Source organism: Daucus carota, chromosome 6, assembly GCF_001625215.2.
Source record: "Daucus carota subsp. sativus chromosome 6, DH1 v3.0, whole genome shotgun sequence".
NCBI classification, from domain to species: Eukaryota; Viridiplantae; Streptophyta; class Magnoliopsida; order Apiales; family Apiaceae; genus Daucus; species Daucus carota.
This window is the reverse complement of record NC_030386.2, coordinates 22,032,635-22,053,119: the sequence shown is the minus strand read 5'-3', so window position 1 is coordinate 22,053,119 and position 20,485 is coordinate 22,032,635. Positions and strand designations below refer to the sequence as shown.

The following is a 20,485-nucleotide window of genomic DNA, read 5'->3' as shown; positions in this document are numbered from 1 at the left end:
TTACTTATAAGTCTTAACTTACTTATAACTTCTGCTTCACTTCTTTATTTTAATTGAGAAACACTTATGTTATTTTCACTCAATAAACTAGTGCAATATATCTGTATTCTGCCGCCAGAATTATAAAATAAAATTAAAAGCTGCACTCGACCTAAAGTTATCTAGAAACCGCAATTGACTGCATCAGTTTATTAGTATGATCCCGAAAGTTGTCTTTATATGGTGCAAATCGCAATGTTTGATAAGTGAATGGAGATGCAATGGAACTATGGAAGGACTGTTCTACTAATAGATGATTCGCTCCATATTTCCAATACTAGCTACTGAATATGATGAACTGTGTAATTACTGCGACATAAAGAAATAATCGCAAAAGTAATCAAATACATTGTGCTGTTTCTACTCTAACTATCAGCATCAAGATGTTGAGAACCTGAATACTGTACAAAGGTCTGAAGTGTGCGCCAGATTAAAATATCATTTAGAAACTTCTTGTGTATTTATTTAGAACATCAATTTGACCTTGTTGGACTTGCCTAACTTCTCTTCGCATCATTCTTCGAAGGGGTATTCGATTGAGATTTTAATGAATTGTTTTTAGTCTATGGATTTTAATGGATTGTGTCTGATTTTGATTTTGTGCGGATTCTTGATAAAATTTCGCAGAGTTGATAGGATTTAAACACAATGTTTCAAAATCCCATTGATTTTGATGTGATTTCAAAAAACTTAAAATACATTGAAGAATGCCACAAAATCCATCATTTTATAAAATACAAAAAAATCAATCAGCATTTGAATACCATCAAATTTTAATGGATTTTAAACAATCTCAATTGAATATCATCGGATTTTAAAACATAATTTAAAATCTCAATTGAATACCACCAGATTTTGTAGCATAATTTGAAATCCCAATTGAATACCTCAACATTTTAATGGATTTCAAACAATCCCAATCGAATACTCTCAGATTTTATGAATGCAAAAAAAAAAAATGCTTTAAAATCCCAATCCAATACACCACTCGAATCATTTCTTCTTGTGTTAGAATTCTACCAATTAATTTTATATCTGTTGACGTGTTAGAATTCAAATTTCTACATATATTTCTAATCACAAATTATTTGCATGATATTTTAAAAGATTTGTTTAGTACTCCCTCAATCCCATCCAATAATATATATTAAGACACGGGCTGTATACACACATTTTAATTCTTCCACAAAATATATTTTTATCACTCATATTCTAGATTTATATTTATTTTTTAATTCTAAATATATTAAAAATAAATTATAAAATAATATTTTATACAAAATTTAAATTAGATGTAGAATAAAAAATAAAAAAATATATAAATCAATCAATATATATATATAAAGGAGGATGCGGGCGTCTCTAAGATTGCTCGATTCAAACCTCTGAATTTTCTTGATTTTCGGAGAGAAAATATAGTTATAATTTAAAAAATCAGGTCCAAGAATTCTAAAAGTAATACAACTCTTTTCTTATTTAATTCTAAAGATAATACAATTCTTTTCTTTTTTATTTAGTATTTCTTATTGATAACTAAAGATGATACAATTCTTTTCTTATTTAGTAATCCTAAAAAAAAAAATAGGTTTATATTTAAAAAATCAGGTTCAAGGATTTCAAAAGTTATTACAATTCTTTTCGCTTTGGATTCTAAAGGCAATACAATTCTTTTCTTATTTATGAATCCTAAAAGGAGTAGGATTATATTCATTTAAACTAACAATCATAGATAAAATACAATTTGCCTTCAAAAAAAAAAAAAAAATAGATAAAATACAATTTATATTTAGGATTTGTAGGGTAATACATATAATTTTTATTTTCAATTTAGTCTTATAATTTTTTTAAAATTTCGCATAAAAAAAAGGATTGTAAAGATATTAATCATTAAAAAAACTAATAGCAAAAAAATTGGAACCATAAAAGAATAATAATTTTTAACCAATAAATAGGAATCATAAAATAAAAATAATTAACAAAAAAAATAGGATATATAAAATAGGAATCATATATTGATTTTATAATAATGTAAATGATTCTTGATTAGCATTGTGTTTGACGGGCACGGGAGGCAGCCCAAACTAATTTTTATCTAAAAAATAATAATTTTTCTATTAGTATTATGTTTGACGAGAAAGTGGCTAATATAATTTTTATCCATGTTATAATATTTTTTTTGTTAAAACGGTTCCATGGTTCAAAATAATTTTTATCCAATTATAATCTTTAATTTTATCATAATTAAAATAATTTTTATTAGTATTGTGTTTGACAGTAAGGCGACTCAAACTAATATCTAAATTATAATACTTTGTTATTAGTATTGTGTTTGACAAGAAAGCGGCTCAAACTAATTTTGATCTAAATTATAATATTTAATTTTATCATAAAAATAATAATTATGGATTAATATTGTCTTTCACGAGAGGCCGGTTCAAACTAATTTTACTATTAGTATTGTGTTTGACAAGATGGCCACTTAAACAAATATCTTTACTAATTATAATAATTTTTATTAGTAATATGTTTAACGGGAAGATGACTCAAATTTTTATGTTATTATGATATTAATTCATATCAAAATTTATAACGACGCTGCGAAGCGTGGCTTTAGGTGGCGTCTCTATAAACTCTCCGTTTAGTTTTTCTATTTTTCTGAAAGAAAATAGGTAAAGTAGCTAAAATACAATAATCGTAAAAGAGATATAATTTTAAGTAGTTAAGAAATAGGAATTTTAACAAAAATATAATAGCTAAAATCTATGAAATTCTAAGTAGTTAAGAAATAGGAATCTTAAAAGAAAAGAGAGATAATTCTAAACAATTAAGAAATAGAAATCTTAAAAAAATATATAATAGTTAAAATCTATGAAATTGGATATATTTATCCGATTATAATTATAATTTTATTATAATGTAAATGATTCTTGATTAGTATTGTGTTTGAGGGGAGGGCGGCCCAAATTAATTTTTATCTAAATAATAATAAATTTTCTATTAGTATTATGTTTGACGGAAAAGCGGCTAAAATATATTTATCTAAGTTATAATATTATTTTCTTTATTAAAACGGGACCACAACTGAAATTAATTTTTATCCAATCATAATCTTTAACTTTATCATATCGTAATTTTAATAATTTTTATTAGTATTATGTTTGACGGTAGGGGTAGGGCGACTCAAACTAATATCTATGTTATAACTATTTGTTATTAGTATTGTGTTTGACAAGAGAGCAGCTCAAACTATTTTTATCTATATTATTATATTTAATTTTATCATAATTATAATAATTATTGATTAATATTATCTTTGATGGGAGGGCGGTTCAAACTATTTTTTTTATTAGTATTGTGTTTGACAAGAGGGTCACTTAAACAAATTTTTATAATTATTATAATATTTTCTTTATTAATGATATGTTTAACGGGAACATGACTCAAAATAACTTTTATGCAATTATAATATTAATTCGTATCAAAATTATAAAAAAATCATAACGCTGCCGCGAAGCGCGGCTTTATGTAATACAATTCTTTTCTTATTTAATTCTAAAGATGATACAGTTCTTTTCTTATTTGGTATTTCTTATTAAACTCTAAAGATGATACAATAGTATTTCTTATTGAATTCTAAAGATGATACAATTCTTTTTCTTATTTAGTAATCCAAAACAAATAGGATTATATTTATTCAAACTAATAATAATAGATAAAATACAATTTATATTTAAGATATGTAAAGTAATATATACAATTCTTATTTTCGATAAGATATATTGAAGATATGTTTAACGGGAACACGACTGAAAATAACTTTTATGGAATTATAATAGTATTTCGTATCAAACTTTATAAAAAAAATTATTTATTAGTATTGTGTTTAAGGGGAGGGTGGCCCAAATTAATTTTTACCTAAATAATAATAATTTTTTATTAGTATTATGTTTGACGGTAAAGTAGCTAAAACAATTTTTTGTCTAAATTTATAAAAAATTCATAACGCCGCCGCGAAGCGCGGCTTTTTTCACTAGTATACTTATATAAAGGAGAAGCGAGGGGCGTATAGGTGGCGTCTCTCACATCGCTCCGTTCTATTTTTCTAATTTTCTGGAATTTTTGGATGAAATAATATCAAAAATTAGAACTACCTTTTTTAGTTTCAGGTATATTAGAAGCAAGTTTCTGAATCCGATTTTGTTTCAGATTATTTATGGAATATAGTAGTTTAAAAGTTTTAATCTGATTTTATTTCAGATTATTTATGGAATATAGTAGATTGAAAGTTTTAATCTGATTTTGTTTCAGATTATTTAATTATTTAATTATGGGAAAGAGTAGCATACAAGTCTCTGTGCAGCTATAAATACTCCTATAGATTGTAGGGTTTTGAATCATCAAAACACAACCTCCTCTCTCTCAATACCACAACCCTACCTCTCTCAGGTGAAAGTTCTTTTGCTCGGTTTCTAACTCGGTGGTGCCGTTTTCTGCAACGATAAGTGAATGCTGTTTATACAGTATTAAAAAAATAAAGGTTGCTGTAAGTAAAAGTAGTTATAGACCGCTATGTTCGAGTCGACAAATCCAAACACGGGAAAAGAATATAGACTTGACATGATATTGATGGATAATATAAATTAACTGTTAGTGATGTATGTTTGTTGGTTATTATTTTATAATATTTGTTTTGTTTTTTCGGACATGTTTGTTGTTGTTAATTTTTATATGATTTACTTTGCATACGGTAAAAAAATTATTCATGTATTATTTATTTGCTCCGTTCAAGCAACTTTTAAGTTAAGACTGTTTATACATTATTGTTACAAGCAAGGTTAGTTATAGACCGCCATCTCACGGATTTAAGTTATATGTTTTTGTGCACAATCAATCCAAAAAAACTGGAGTAAGGTGACAATGTAGGAACATAATTACTTTAAAAAAAACACACAAATAAAATTAAGATTCGTCGTGCTTTAAATTGTTAATTATGTGTATAAATTTATTTTTATTTTTCCACCATGAATTATAGTCTAATTTTGCAATTTTATATATTAGTATTGGTATTACATCAAGATTTTTATAATATAAAATTTATTTTATCCTACAAATATTAATTTTGAAACAATAATATACTTTTTATAGACAGCACAAAATTATTTTATATTACAAATATTAATATTAAATCATTAATATAATTTTTATAGGCCGCCGCAACGGGCGGCTTCTCAACTAGTTAAATAAGACGGAGAAAGTATATTTTAACGGATTCTTTTACATGGCTATAAGTTGAACCCAACTACTCAAGTATGATTGGGCGGGCCAGTTCACTAGGAAAGCAAAATTGAGATATTGGAGTTGGACGGGCTAATGCTTGTGTATTTTAGTCTCAGGCCTAGTTATTCACGTTTGTGTTATTTGTCACAGCCCACCTCTTCTTCTACTAAATGGCCTTAAAGTTATTAAATTAGTTATTATATTAGGAGGGGGTGCCGATTATATTTTAATAGAGTGTTTTCGGTTTATGAATTTCAATGGATTGTATGTAATTTTTATTTTATGCGGATTCTTGTTAAAAGAAGAGTTTTAACTTGCATTTTAACCGAAATCCCTACTTCTAACACAATCGGCAACACTGGAACTTTATCTTCACGAAAGACGTAATCGTGAGGTTCCGTTTCTGCACACAATTCAACTGAATATTATTCCCCATAGATGTAGAAAACCCAAAATACGATTTATGCTCAACATAAAGAGCCGGATTCGGATCTTGTTTTAAAACAGGCTCGCCGGCCGGCGATCTTGCCGATCTTTGACCATCTAAACGGGCAAAGGTTTTTGTGAGGAGAGATGGTGGACAGGTGACGATAATGGGTGGTGATGAGCTCACGGCTCTTTGTGAGTGTTGGCATTTTCTTGTTCGGGTTTATCATGACCCGAAATATACCCGTTATAATTTCTAAAATACACATCTGCCCTTGCTCTGTTACTTCCGTTAAGACAGATTTAACGGGAGCCAATATTTTAAAACGCGGAGTCGAACTCCAGCCACACTTCTGTAAATTTTAAAATTCAGCTACATTTTTGCAAATTGGTGTAAAAAATAGCAACAACTCTGAAATTTACTCAAAGTTTTATATTTTAAGTTACCATCTCAGAATTCGATGATACCTCATAGTACGAATATAGGATAGACTGAAGTAGAATTCGAGAGGCTAAATCCGTTTACAAAGTTTTTATTTTAACGCTTTTATTGATATGTAGCAAGGGTACTTTACACAGCTATACCCATTATTATTTATCAGCAAGTGATCAACTGATCATAGAAAGTGAAGTAGTGGATGCCTCAGCCATCTGACAATCCATAACACATGAGCTTCAACCCTCTTACACCTTGCGAAACTTAACCACAAGCGGTTCATCAGCCAATGCTAACAGAATCCTCCCCTGTTCCTGATACACTCCAACATTCTTGCAAACCGGTTCGCAAGGTGCCGCGACACAATTCACCAGTCTACAATACACAATCTTATATCCATTCCCCTCCTTTTCAATTCTGAACGTACCGGGGAGGGATTCACCACCTGGCTTGCCTCCAGCTCCTCCAATTGTAACAAAATATCGCGCTCTCAAATTGTCATAACCATCCGCCTTCCAGTATGAAGATTGAGCACAAGCCTTGGCCGCGGACCTGACAAATTTTATAGTCAAATCAGTAGAAAGACGTATAGAATGCGCAGTCGGATCCACTCGATGGAAAGTGACTCCGAGGCCTCGATTATAGACACTGAGCTCTTGAGCCACATCGAGTGGACAAGTTTTGTTCCGAGTGGAAGCTATTGTGATGCCACCGTGGCCGCGTGAAATTGGAAGTATGTAGTATCTTATGCCAGCTAGCACTCTCTGCTGCGATCGATCATACACGGTGGGTGGGAGGATGGCTGCTGCGAGGTACGAGCCGTATAGAAGAACGATTAAAATGCAGATGTTTGTTTTCATATTGTGGGATTTTGATAAGTGAGTGATGATACAATGAAAGAATCGTGCTACTTATAGATGAGGATCATGATGATCCACATTGTAAAGCATGTGTTGATAAACGACTCCATGTTTCCAATACTAGCTGCTGCTGAATAGAGTGAACTGTACGTGTATATTCATATCTGCAGCGGCATGAACACATCAAGGAAAAAACAATTACATCGTGCTGTTTCTACTATAAGTAACTATTAGCAGTAAGATATTGCAAACCAAATATATAGGTGAGCTTGACCAGAACACAAAACTATAGGTAGCACTCGGTATCACGGGGATGTTTGGCCGGGCATAAAAGGCCGGTTTTGAGTTTATGAGTTCGAAACACTTATTCGTATCGTTTGTGTAAAAAATCAACATATACTTGTAAAAGGTCGAGAATGTTGGAAACTGTTTGTGTAACCTTAAAAAAAGTGCTTATTGATTAAAATAAAAAATATAATAAAAGTGAAAAATAATTGAGACTTATAAGTGATTAAACTGTTTGAGAAAGAGGTAAAGAAGTGAACTAGAAATGAGAGGTAAATTAAACTTATAAATGATTAAACTGTTTGGAAAAGAAGTAGAAATACTCAAACAAAAGTCAGTATTCTCAACTTTTCAACATTTTACAAGTGCTTCTGGTTTTTTACACAAACGGATAAAAAAAAAGTAAAAGCCGTCTTTTTATCAAAAAAAGCTAGAAGCGGCCTTGACGAAACAGACAATAACTTTTGTTTCATGACTTCCGCTTATTTTCCAAACACTATAATTACTTATAAGTCTTAACTTGTAACTTCTGCTTCACTTTTTTTATTTTAAATAAAAAATACTTATTTTAATCTCACTCAACACATTAGTGCAATATATTTGTTTTCTGCCGCCAGAATTATAAAATAAAATTAAAAGCTGCACTCGACCTAAAGTTATCTAGAAACCGCAATTGACTGCATCAGTTTATTAGTATGATCCCGAAAGTTGTCTTTATATGAGTCTGGATCCTCGGTCTCTGTCCCCTTGTATGTCTCTTATTTTCTATTGGTCAGTTCCTTACTTTGCACGTGAATCATAGTTTTTTCACCGTTAAACTTTTTCAAATTTATATAACCTACATTTTTATTATTAAAATATATTTTATATAGTTTAATTTTATTTATTTTTTTATAAAAAATCATGTTGAATATAAGATTTATTTTAATATAATAATATATACCCAAATTTTGCATTTTTTAAACTAGAAAAGTAACAAGTATGTGCATAAAATATATAAACTAATTTCATCCTACAAATAATAACAAGACCCCCTTGCATGCACACTAATATTTTTTAGCTAAAATTAGAATTAAAAAATATAAATGATTAGAATTACATCATTTATATTTTTTTGCCACATATCATTTATATTTTTAATATCATTGAAATAATTAAAAAACATTAATTTATTATTAAATAACAAATTGACCGATTTTATATAAAAGGCTAATTTTAATTATAAGATTACTGTGCATGCAGGGGGCCTCGTTATTATCTGTGGGATGAAATCATAATTTATATTTTTTATACACATATTTTATATTTTAATAATAAAAATGCAGGTTATATAAATTTCAAAAAGTTTAACGGTGAAAAATTATCAGAGAAAAAATAAAGAGAAACTATGATTCACGTGCAAATTAAGGAAGTGATCAATAGAAAAGGAGACAGAGGATCCAGACTCTCTTTATATGGTGCAAATTGCAATGTTTGATATGTGAATTTTGATGCAATGGAACTATGGAAGGACTGTTCTGCTAATAGATGATTCGCTCCATATTTCAATACTAGCTACTGAATATGATGAACTGTGTAATTACTGCGGCCCAAGTTTGTAAACAAACCAAACTCTGTAAACAAACCAAACTGTTCGTGAGCTACTCGAGCTCAGCTTGTAAAATATTCAAATTCGATTCGATAATAATTTAGCCGAGCTCGAGCTCAAGCTATTTGGTATCTTACCGAGCCGAACTTGAGTTTCAAATTACTCTGCTCGTAGAGTTTGCGAGCCTTATTAAGCCTCTACTATTTTTAAATTTTTTATTATAAATATATTTTTACAATTACATTTAATATTATATATATAATTTATATATTTAATCGAATCAAACTCGATCCAAACTGATCATATTTCGAGTTTTAGTCAATATTTGGTGACTCGATTCGAGTTTTCGAGCTGAACTCGAGCCTATCGAACTATTTACGAATCGAGTTTCGAAATTGAAATTAAAGGCTCGATCGAACTCGAACTCGAGCTCGAATCCCGAACTTTTTAGTTGAACTCGAGCCGAGCCTAGCAGTGTTGGACTCAGCTCGGCTCGATTACACAGTGTGTGACATAAAGAAATAATCGCAAAAGTAATCAAATACATTGTGGTGTTTCTACTCTAACTAACTATCAGCATCAAGATGTTGAGAACCTGAATACTCATGTACAAAGGTCTGCAGTGTGCGCCAGATTAAAATATCATTTAGAAACTTCTTGTTCTTTGTGTACTGAGAACATCAATTTAGGACATTGTTGAATTTGCTCTAACTTCTCTTCGCATCATTCTTCATTTCTTGACATGTTAGAATTTTACCAATTAATTTTATATTTGTTGACATGTTAGAATTCAAATTTCTACATATATTTCTAATCACAAATTATTTGCATGATCTTTTAGAAGATTTGTTTAGTACTCCTCGATCCCATCCAATAGTATATACTGAGACACGGGTTGCATACACACATTTTAATTCTTCGGTAAAATATATTTTTATAACTTATTTTTCTAAATTTTTTAATAAAAAATCAATATTTAATTTTTTAATCCTAAATATATTAAAACAAAACATAAATAAATATTTTATACAAAATTTAAATTGGATGTATAATAGTAAATAAAAAACATATATAAATTAAATGAGAGGGGAAAATATATTTAACGGGTTCTTTTACAGGGCTATATCACTTGAAGTCAAGTATGATTGGGCGAGCCAGTTTACTAGGAAAGCAAAATTGAGATATTGGACATTTGGACGGGCTAATGCTCGTGTATTTTAGTCTCAGGCCTTATTTGTCATAGCCCACCTCTTCTTCTACTAAATGGCCTTAGGGGTCGTTTGGTTGGAGAGGGGGTATGGGGTTGGAATGAGGAATCGGGTTAAGATGGTATGTGTTTGAGGTATCATTTCTGATATCAGGTGTTTGGTTGAGTGGTGGAATAAATATGATTGAATTATAATATTTATTAGTTATTAGTTGTAATTAATTTAAAATATCATTAAATTAATATTTACATACATTTTTGAGTCATTAATTTCATTTTGTATTAATAATTTACATGAAATGATATAAATAGTAATGAAATAAAAGAAAAAGAATTTGATTCCAGAAACCCATGTTTCATATCCACCTCCCCCCTTGGGTATGAAAATCTCATACCTTGTGGGTTTGAGTAATGGGGTTGATAAAAGAAAATTTTCAACCAAACATCAGGTATGAGTTTGGAATGAACAAAACCCATACCTGATACCAGAGAAGCACCAACCAAACGACCCCTTAAAGTTCTTAAACTAGAACTAACTTTTTAACTTGTGTTTTGCTTTAAATTATTCTTTCGATATATTTTTTTTTCTTCATCTTTTTTAAAGACAAATTATTTACATTATAAAAATAATCTAAATTAAAATTTATTTGTATTTAAAGTCGTTTTATGTTGATTTTTATATGTACACATATCCTCAGTATTATGATATTTATTAAAATATTAAATATTTAGAATTTTATTATTTATTAAATTACTACTTACCTAAAATTATCGAAAACTTGATAAAATAATAGATCCTTGCCGAATCAGAGTCTTTGTCATATAATTATATATTATATTTACAATTATTTACATACGTACATACATACATACATATGTATATATAATATTTTATTAAATCATAATAATTGAATATTTTAAAAATCAGCTGATTAATCAATAAGTCAGACGGATTGCAAATCCAATTTCACAAAATTCGGTCAAATCGATGATTCATCCGATGTTAGTCATGAGTAATAATACGGAAACTCTTTATAATTAATACTCGGTAAATTAATAAACTCTCTAAAATAATAAATTTGTCTGGTCCCAACTTGGGCCAATGTAAAAAATTGAAAAACTCGATAAAAATAATAAGATAATAACTTTTCGAAAGATCCCTTTATAATTTTCGGTCCCAAGAAAATCATAAGTTAATTATTCATAGAAATTTGTTTAAGAATATTGTACATTGAGCACATTTATTTCTTTTGTTTACATTTGCTATACAATATTTTAACAGTCATTATTGATTTTCAATACATATGAACACAGTAGTTATTAATTTAGGTTAAGTCCCAAGATTCAGTGCAATGTAATTCAAAAAGGCATGCACTAATTTGTCTTTTTGGTTGGTATGTACAGTATAATCGGTTAAAAACTCTTTAAATTAATAATTATTAATTTATCAATAAATTAATAACTCTCTAAATTAATAAATTTCTCTGGTCCCGACATTATTAATTTATAGAGTTTTTACTGTATCTAGAAAATTCCTCTGTCATTATTTACTAATGTTAGAGCATCTCCAACGGCGTTGGCTATAATCGTTGGCTAAATTGGACATGTAAGACTTTATGTAAAATTTGCTGAACCTGTAACACATTTTGCTTCAATGGTATTGGCTATCTTGGTTGGCTATAATTTAAAAATAGTATGTTATTAATATTTCAAATTGTTAAAATAGAATATATCAGTTCAATATGGTAATAAATGATGTGCAATCTTCCTACAGATTTTCTTACAGACCTGCAGAGGTTCGACAAATTTAGCCATCCGTAGGAGGTTGGCTAAAATTATAGACAATAGGTGGGCGTGGTTGGAGTGTACTTTTTTGACGATGTTGGCTATAATTTTTAATTATGGTATGCCAACTCACATTTTAGCTAAGGGTACTCTATGGTTGGAGATGCTCTTATACGTATGATATTGATTATAAATTTTGCATATAATAAATGAGATAAAATCTTTTAATTAATATGATTCAATGATTCATGCGAAATAGTGCCTTTCAGTAAATAAGATATGTTATTTTGTAGGAACTTTTTTTCAAAATGATACGACTCTAAACAAATACCTAATCTCTGCCTATATATACTAAACAACCCCTTGCTATATATACATACCACACTAGCAACCCATTTCATAACTCTCATTATTACTGATACTATTCTATAAACTTTCAGTCGAAAATTAAAGATCTTCGAATTGTTAAAATGGCAAATTCTACATTCATGGTTACAATCATCACGGTATTGTTTCTGGTATCAGGATTGACGACATTAAATGGCGAGAGATGTAATTTTGGAGTGATAATACCGTGTGTTCCATCGTTTGACGATCCGAAAGTACAACCATCTCCAACATGCTGCAATGGTATCAAAGTGCAATCACAGTCATGTCTTTGCGAGCTTATAGCTATGCACAGAAGGCTCGGTGATATTTTTGCTGTCGCAGCAGTTATACTTAAATGTACCGGTCAATCTCCTCAATGTTGATTAATTATGCATTTGTAATAGATATTGAAATTAAATTAGAAATGGTAATAATTTTGAATCACCAGCTGGTTGTGACTTTTGCGTATAATATATCAATATCCTCGTCTCAAATATATATTTGGATCTTGAGTTAATATTTCAAAAATATTGTAAAATTTTTGATGAACTTATTTTCAATATGATATCAAAGATTTAAAGGGATTGATTTTCAACATCAAATATTCTAGATCAAGATATGTTGTTGCTTTAATTTTTTGATTATTTTCAACTATACTCGTATTCATGTCAAATTTTTCGATTATGTTATGAACCATAACTTGCCGTAATTTTTTTTTTCTTCTTGTTTTATGCTTCTTTTGTTTCCTACCATAAAATCTTAAATTATGTTTATAGAAATTTGATAGAATTCAATTGGAATTATTTAAAATTCATCAGAATATGATGGTATTCAAAAACTGGTGGATTTTTTTTTGGATTTTGTGAAATTTTGAAAAAAAATTCGATGTATATTAAGTTTTTTAAAATTCCACCAAAATCCATCAGATTGAAGCATTTATGAATCTATGTTAAATCAACTCTGCCACATTTTTGAATCTTGGAGTGTTCGATTGAGATTGTTTTTAAAGCATTTTTTTTCATTCATGAAATCCGAGGATATTCGATTGAGATTGTTGAAATTCATTAAAATCTTGGAGTGTTCAATTGAGATTTTAAATTATGTTACAAAATCTGGTGGTATTCGATTAGGATTTTAAAATCCGATGGTATTCAATTCGGATTGTTTAAAATTCATTAAATCTGATGGTATTCAAATGCTTATGATTTTTTTTGGATTTCATAAAATAATAGATTTTGTGGCATTTTTTAGTGTATTTCAAATTTTTTGAAATCCCACCAAAATTTATGAGATTTTGAAGAATCCTAAAGAATCTGTATTAATCATGTGACATTTTATCAAGTATCCGCACAAAATTAAGATCACATACAATCCATTAAAATTCATAGACTCAAAACGATTCATTAAAATTTCAATCGAATACACCCCCTAAGACTAAAGACATCATTCTTCTAATTGCCACAAAAATAAATATTTCACAAATAATTGTAATTAATTATGCATATCGAACATCTCTAAGACTTTGTTGAACTCACACAGGCACAAATATTTACAAAGAATTATACTTATAAATAATTATGCATATTCAAAATAATCAAAAAAACTGCAATCTGCGATCTCACCCAATATAATTATAATTAAAACAATATAGATAAGTAATTATAATTAAAACAACATGTTATTCAATATAAAATATGCCAGTATTTTTACATGGACAATAAAACTTGTTGAACTAACGGAGTAAAAGAGATCATTCACATTTATTCACTTGAAAAAATATATATATATATACCACTATTTGTATGAACACATCCACAAAACATGAAAAAACATAGCAATTAAATAGGATGAAAAATGGGGAAGTATATTGTTGAATGTACTCCGTCTGTCCTCCATGCAAGAAAAATCTATCGAGTATTAGCTGGAGCATGAAGGATTTCTAACAACCGATCGGTTAGAACTTAAGAGATTTGATAAAAATGAATCCCAGAGATCTCACCAATATTTATAACTCATTTTAGTATAAAAAATTATATAAGGACGCGCTGCCCCACGAGTTATTATCGCTGAATAAACCCAAATTATGTTCGACCTTGAAAATTATTTTGTTTTTTAATATATTTCAAAATTTTATTTGATGCTCAACTTTGCTCGACAGGGCATGAACATTAGAAGTGATTGAAGGCCTGTTAAGCTGAGTTTGCAGACAAGTGGTCAACTACTGAACGGTCTATTTTTTTCCGCACGGCACTGCAATTATTTATTGGTCGATGAGTTCGAGTTTGATGCAGTAGTAGTAAATGCTCACATTTAGGAGTAGGCTTGTTAGGGGTTGGCTAAGCACCTCTTTGCCGACACTTTTTAAACATGTAATGTAAATTTAAACCTACTTTGTGAACTTCCAAATTAAGTTGTTTGTTTCGAGAACCTCGATGCATCTGATTGCAAGTCCGAACAAAAGAGAAATGTTTTTCTTAGTAGAAGGTCAAGGTAATTATCACGAAAAATTACTTAAAAATTAGGAACCCTTCTCCCCAAAAGAAGTTCTTAGCTTAAATTATATGGTCAATATGTGTACGTGTGTATGAAAGTTTATGTTATATAACTATCTAATTTCATCAACAACAATGAAACTCTAGTTCCCGAGAGAGCCGAGGAGATAGGAAATTTGAGGTAAACAAGTATGTGAAGAAACGAGCGTGCATCTCGTTTGTTTAGTGAAGGGATTATAGAATAATTGGTTTGGATCCGGTTGTTTTCGTTTATCATGATTTGATGACTGTAAATTTGTATAAGATTTGCAGCTTTATTATTATAAACCTTAATTAAGTGTAAACAAAAGATCAGATCACATTTTTTGTATTAAAACTCCTTCACATGTTTGGTTTGGTTATATATTGGTATGGACAGTTACATTTCTAAAGCAAGAAGACTGAAAAAGATGAGAAGACGCCACATTTGCTTTTTTCCCGTGCTTGGCACCATCATATTTCTCCCCCGTGCTTTTTCTGCAGGGCCACCAGTGTCTTTGATGGATCATTTTATACTCTAATGCCTTCAAGCATGGCCTTCACCAATAGTGGAATCACACACAGACACAGAGTTCAAAGGGTTTTGGTAGGTCATTTCCAGGGAAAAATAAGCCAACTCCAAAAGAATATTTCCACTGAACAAGTTGATCTATGATGCTATCTTCTATGGCAAACCAAGAAAAGATAACATCCCAGCTAGGAAATATTACTGAAACGACAGTAATAGCTTGCACAACAATAGATTCAGCTTTACTTCTTCATATCAGACATTTATAGCAGTCAATACTTGTATTAGATTCAACTTCAAGTCTTCTTTGCAGTTTTTGTCTGGCAGTACACAGAAGATGACAAAGTAATAATGCAGAATATTTAGATGCCATTTTAGATACAGGAGATTATATAAATTTAATTATGTAAAAAGAAAAACAAACAAGATCTTCACAATCATCTCCCATAGCTAGGCTAACCATGTTCCATGTTAAACCAGGAAACTATCAGACTTCTAATAAAGATCGGTAAAATAGCCATTTCAGAACAAACAAACAAACACAACTAGGAAAAGATGTACTAAAAAACTACTAGTGCCAACCCTGCCAAAGGCGAACTCGTTGTAGCGAAAAATTAGTAAAGTGATTGATGGCTTCGCCAGAAGCTCCACCACCTTCCTTCATGTTCATGGAATGATGGAAGGTAAACGATAAAAATATAACCTCCATTTGCTTCATTCGGTGGAAGCAAGCTTCCAACACCATTGTTGGTATCTGCAGGGTAGAGTAAATAGATCCACCAAGGTTTAGGAATACCCATGAACCGATTATGCTCTATTTACAGATAATAGAGGCTAAGCCAGCTAAAAATTACCTTCATAAACCTAAACCTCTCTCTGTATCATGTGTTAGTCAATCATAAGCTACCTAACCATATAAACAATTGTCCTAATTATTTAATCATGCCCTTTGGTTAGACTTCAACCTTCCAAACTAGTTCAGTACCATCCGTTGTCTCCAGCGCTGCCACCTTTGCCCGATGAGCTGCGATGGCCATTGCATTGTTTCCCCTTCCATCTTGAGAGAATTCCCGAGCCTCACTAATGGATCCGGATCTTAAGTCAGCTGGGGGGATAAAACAGTCCATGGACAAGCCTGGAACGTTGAATGCAACTTCTTCAATTGTCCAAGCTTCTTCCATTCTAGTTTTTGTATGGCTCATGGCTACTTCCCCGAACCTGAATAGAGTGACCACAGATCTACCAGAATGGGCAATCATGATACCTTCCACAGGCCGATAGTCATCAAGAAAGGAATTGATAGTAGTTTCCCAGTATACTGCATCGCCGCCACTAGATTGGATACGGGTAAGATGGGAATCCTCCATGTGAATAAGTAATCCTGACTTCTGGCTGAAGTAGCCAAACAGAACATGCCTTATGATCTCTGCAGGACCTTCACTTCTTGCCTTCAATGTCTTGGGATCAGCACAAATCTTTAGGATAAAACAATCCTCCCCATTAATCTTCTTCTCTCCTATGCACTTTGCATCAGCAAACATACTAGCAGTTGTTCTCGGATCTAGACCCTGCAATGTATGACATTAAATCTCATGTTTGTCTTTAAGCATAAGACCAACAACAGATAAATACCCCTTGAACAATAATTAAAAACAGAAAAGCAGGGATTTTACCTGTAGTGCCCGCCGCAGGGGTCTAACAGGACCTTTCGCAGTATGAGTACCAAGCCAAGGAGTATGCCTCCAAACAAGCTTCCCATTACAACCTGCATGAACCTTACTTGCCCCCACTGCAAGCTCTACATACCACATATCTGGATTCATCTGCCAGAGCACAAATCCACCAGTCTCTGCATCTCTACTGGCATTTTTGTTCTTCATGGTTCTTGTAGCCGTTTCAAACTCAGATGCTAACATCTTCACTTTCCCCATAGCATAAGCATTCTTTATCGAGTTTTGGAGCTTCTGTCCTCCGGAAGCAGCAGTATACTGCTGCAGTATGTACTGAGCCGACGAAGTTTCCTACAACCACCAACACATATATTAATAAGATCCAAATCACTAAAAACTCTTTCAACACATAAAATTAAATAAACCATAAAAACACCAATTCAGTAAAAAAAATCTAATATCTTCTATCCAATTTTAGTCCACACAAAAATTGACATTAGAAACAAAAAAACTCACCAAACCTGTAAAAATTTAAAATGAAAATGACCCCCTGAAAAGAAATATCATACAATCAAAGTCACAGAATTCCAACAACTATTGACACTTCCATATCAAACCTAATTTAGTCAACTATTGTCACACAATTAATTCTAAAAGAAAACAGATTAATCACACCCCACATAGAACAGAATATTAATATACACATACATATAATAATAATAATAAAATGAATTAAAGATGCATACAATGGGAGTGTCTTTGATGCAAAGGTGAGGCAAAGGGTCCGTGCTAACATGCACCGGAGCAAGTGGGGCCCCCATAACACCAAGCAACAATCTGAGATCAGACCGTTTCTGCACATTGGGGTTCATAGATGGGGTCCGAGAGAGCTGACCCATCATCCACTGACCCAACCCGACCCGTTTGGAATCCCCCATTTCACCTCCATCCGGATCCGGACCCTCTTTCAAGGGCGTCAATGTCTCCCCCAAACCCGGCCTCAAGCTCCCGGATCTACAAATAAACTGATCCGAATTAACAAAATTAGAGTGATTCGGGCTGCTTTTGCGGCGGCCGAGAAACCCGGATGAGCCGAGACGACCCGGACTCTTGGAGCGTGACCTTGCGGGCGATAAGCTTCGGATGACTTCGTCTTTTAAGTTTGAGAAGAAGCCTTGTTTTTTATCCATTTCAATTAGAATGTTGGAAACCCTAATGTGTGTTTATGTGTGTGTTTAGAGACAAGAGCAGGTGTTAAATTGGGGAAGGAATGTAGGGGTTGTTTTCATGGTTTGTGTATAGTGAGAGTGAGTTTTGTAACTCGAAATGGGTAACGTAATTATAGAGAGAGACAGTTTTCAGTTTTTTCAGAGAGAGAAGAGGAAGAGGGCTGAACGGGCAGTAGTTAGCTGTAAAACAAGCACACCTGCTTTGGCACACTGATATATACTTATAATAGTACTCCCGCAGGACTTGCGCCTTTCTCCCTGGTTTTATATAAAAAAGAAAGGGAAGTGAAAATGAGCTCAAATATTACTCCCCGTCTCAACTGTTTGATACAGGAGTACCAGATCTTACCCATATTTTAATATTCATATAAAATATAATTAGATAAATTATTTTTATGTTTTTATGTTAAAATAAAATATATCAATTCAATACGGTAATAAATGATATGTAGAGTCATCTTCCACTTAGAACCCTTAGCCTAAGAACCCTTAGAATTTTCTAGTATTTATAAGGGTTCTCCAGCAGAATTGCGGATGAAAAAAGTGTCATATTTATGTATTATACTCTAAAATTGTTTTTGAACACACACATCGATGCAAAAGACATGTATTTAAATTTAGATCCTGAAATTATGTTTAAAATGTAGGGTTTCGTAATAGAACCTTAATAATATCACATGTTTCTATTTTAAAGACTGAGTCTCTCTTGAGTGCGACTCATGATGTGTAATTTTTTTACCGATTCTCTATAGGCTTGTAGAGGTTCGACCAATATAGTCATCCACGTGAGACTGGTTAAAATTATAGACAAAGGATGAGTATGGTTGGAGTGTGATTTTTTCAAGAGGTTGACTATATTTTTTATTTTTGATATGACAACTCACATTTTAGCCAGGGTTCTTAGAGCATCTCCAATAGTTTCTAAACTCACTCTTAAATACTCCCTCCGTTTCAAAATAAATGTCCACTTTCGAAAAATCACACCGTTTAAGAAAAATGGTTGTTCACATATTAATTGCGTTAAATGATCATAACATGTGGTGTGAGATTGATCTAGGAAATATAAATAAGAGATATGTGGAGTAAAATTGACTTTGGAAATATGATTTTGCATTGAAAGTTAAAATGGACAAGTAATTTGAAACATAATTTTTTCTTCAAAGTGGACATCTAAATTGAAACGGAGGGAGTATAATATTAAATATTGACTCTTAGTGATTTAATGTGGATTCAACTCCAACAATATTTTTTATATTCACTCCTTATTTTATACTCCTTCTATCCCTCCTATTTCCTATCAAATGAGTTGGGCACGGTTAAGAAATATGTATAAAGTAGTGGAAAATGGGATAGAAAAATGGGTGAAGTGGTGGGACCCGTTAATTTTTAAGGTATAAAAAAAAGATAGTGAAGTAAAAGTAGTGTGAAAAAGAAAGAAAAGTGAAAAAGTGGTGGAACCCACCGACTTTTTTGGTAAGTTTTGAAATGTAAAGAATTGGATGAGACATCTCAAAAAATAAAGTGTAAAGAAATGGTTGGAACGAAGAGAGTATTATACTAGAAGCTACCGGAGCAAGCAAAATTGTCATCCTTATTTTTGATAGAATTTAAGAGTGACCAGAAGCTATTGGAGCAAGTAAAACTATCATCCTTATTTTTGATATCTTCATGAGATTATTTAATTTTTTTATTTTATATATCAACTTATTTTAGTTAAGAACTTTTCGTAATCAGACTTGCGGGCAAGTGGCTTATGTTCATTCATCTGAAATTAATGAAATTGACAATTTGTTCCTCGACCTGCTGCATTCTCAATGTTATTTTTCTAAAAATTTTTAAGATAAATTTGCTAATTTTGTATTAAATTAATATCATAGAATGAAAAAGGGAGCAATACGGGTCCACAATAAAAGGTTTTTATTTCTTTTAAGTAGATTTAACAACGTATGAGGACCGTTTAGTTGTGTTTAAAATAAGTGTTTCTTGATTAAAGTAAAAAAAAATGAAGTATAAGTTAGAAACAAGTTAAGACTTATAAGTGATTAATGTGTTTTGAAAAGAAGTAGAAATCATAAAACAAAAGCCAATCATTATAAATTTTTATAAGTACTTCTTAATTTTTTACACAAACAATATATATTAGTGTTTTTAACTTGTAATTTTAGAACCAGACTTAAAAGCTCGGACCAAACACTCACATCATCTCATTGAACTGCTTTTCCGTTAAAGAAGAATTAGCCTTCTCATATCGACAGATTACAGGGATATGACCAAT

General features: G+C 31.1%; 2 protein-coding genes across 2 annotated transcripts; both read right to left on the bottom strand.

Moving 5' to 3' along the window:
- Nucleotides 1-6,426: 6,426 nt before the first annotated feature.
- On the bottom strand, nt 6,427-7,038 carry LOC108227109 (miraculin). Its single transcript, XM_064080136.1, has one exon. It carries the CDS (start codon nt 7,036-7,038, stop codon nt 6,427-6,429), a length of 612 nt encoding a protein of 203 aa, XP_063936206.1.
- Nucleotides 7,039-15,649: 8,611 nt separating this feature from the next.
- LOC108193017 (uncharacterized) lies at nt 15,650-18,480 on the bottom strand. The gene is made up of 3 exons (XM_017359581.2): nt 17,728-18,480; nt 16,985-17,332; nt 15,650-16,879 (listed from the first exon to the last, which is right to left on the bottom strand). The coding sequence occupies exons 1-3, from the start codon at nt 18,169-18,171 to the stop codon at nt 16,265-16,267; spliced, it is 1,407 nt and encodes a 468-aa protein (XP_017215070.1). The 5' UTR covers nt 18,172-18,480; the 3' UTR covers nt 15,650-16,264.
- Nucleotides 18,481-20,485: the final 2,005 nt, after the last annotated feature.

Coding starts and splice junctions, on each gene's coding strand:
- LOC108227109 (XM_064080136.1), bottom strand. CDS start 7,038: ATGAAAACAAACATCTGCATTTTAATCGTTCTTCTATACGGCTCGTAC.
- LOC108193017 (XM_017359581.2), bottom strand. CDS start 18,171: ATGGATAAAAAACAAGGCTTCTTCTCAAACTTAAAAGACGAAGTCATC. Junction 17,333..17,727: donor GCATCAAAGACACTCCCATT/GTATGCATCTTT, acceptor TGGTGGTTGTAG/GAAACTTCGTCGGCTCAGTA. Junction 16,880..16,984: donor CCCTGCGGCGGGCACTACAG/GTAAAATCCCTG, acceptor CATACATTGCAG/GGTCTAGATCCGAGAACAAC.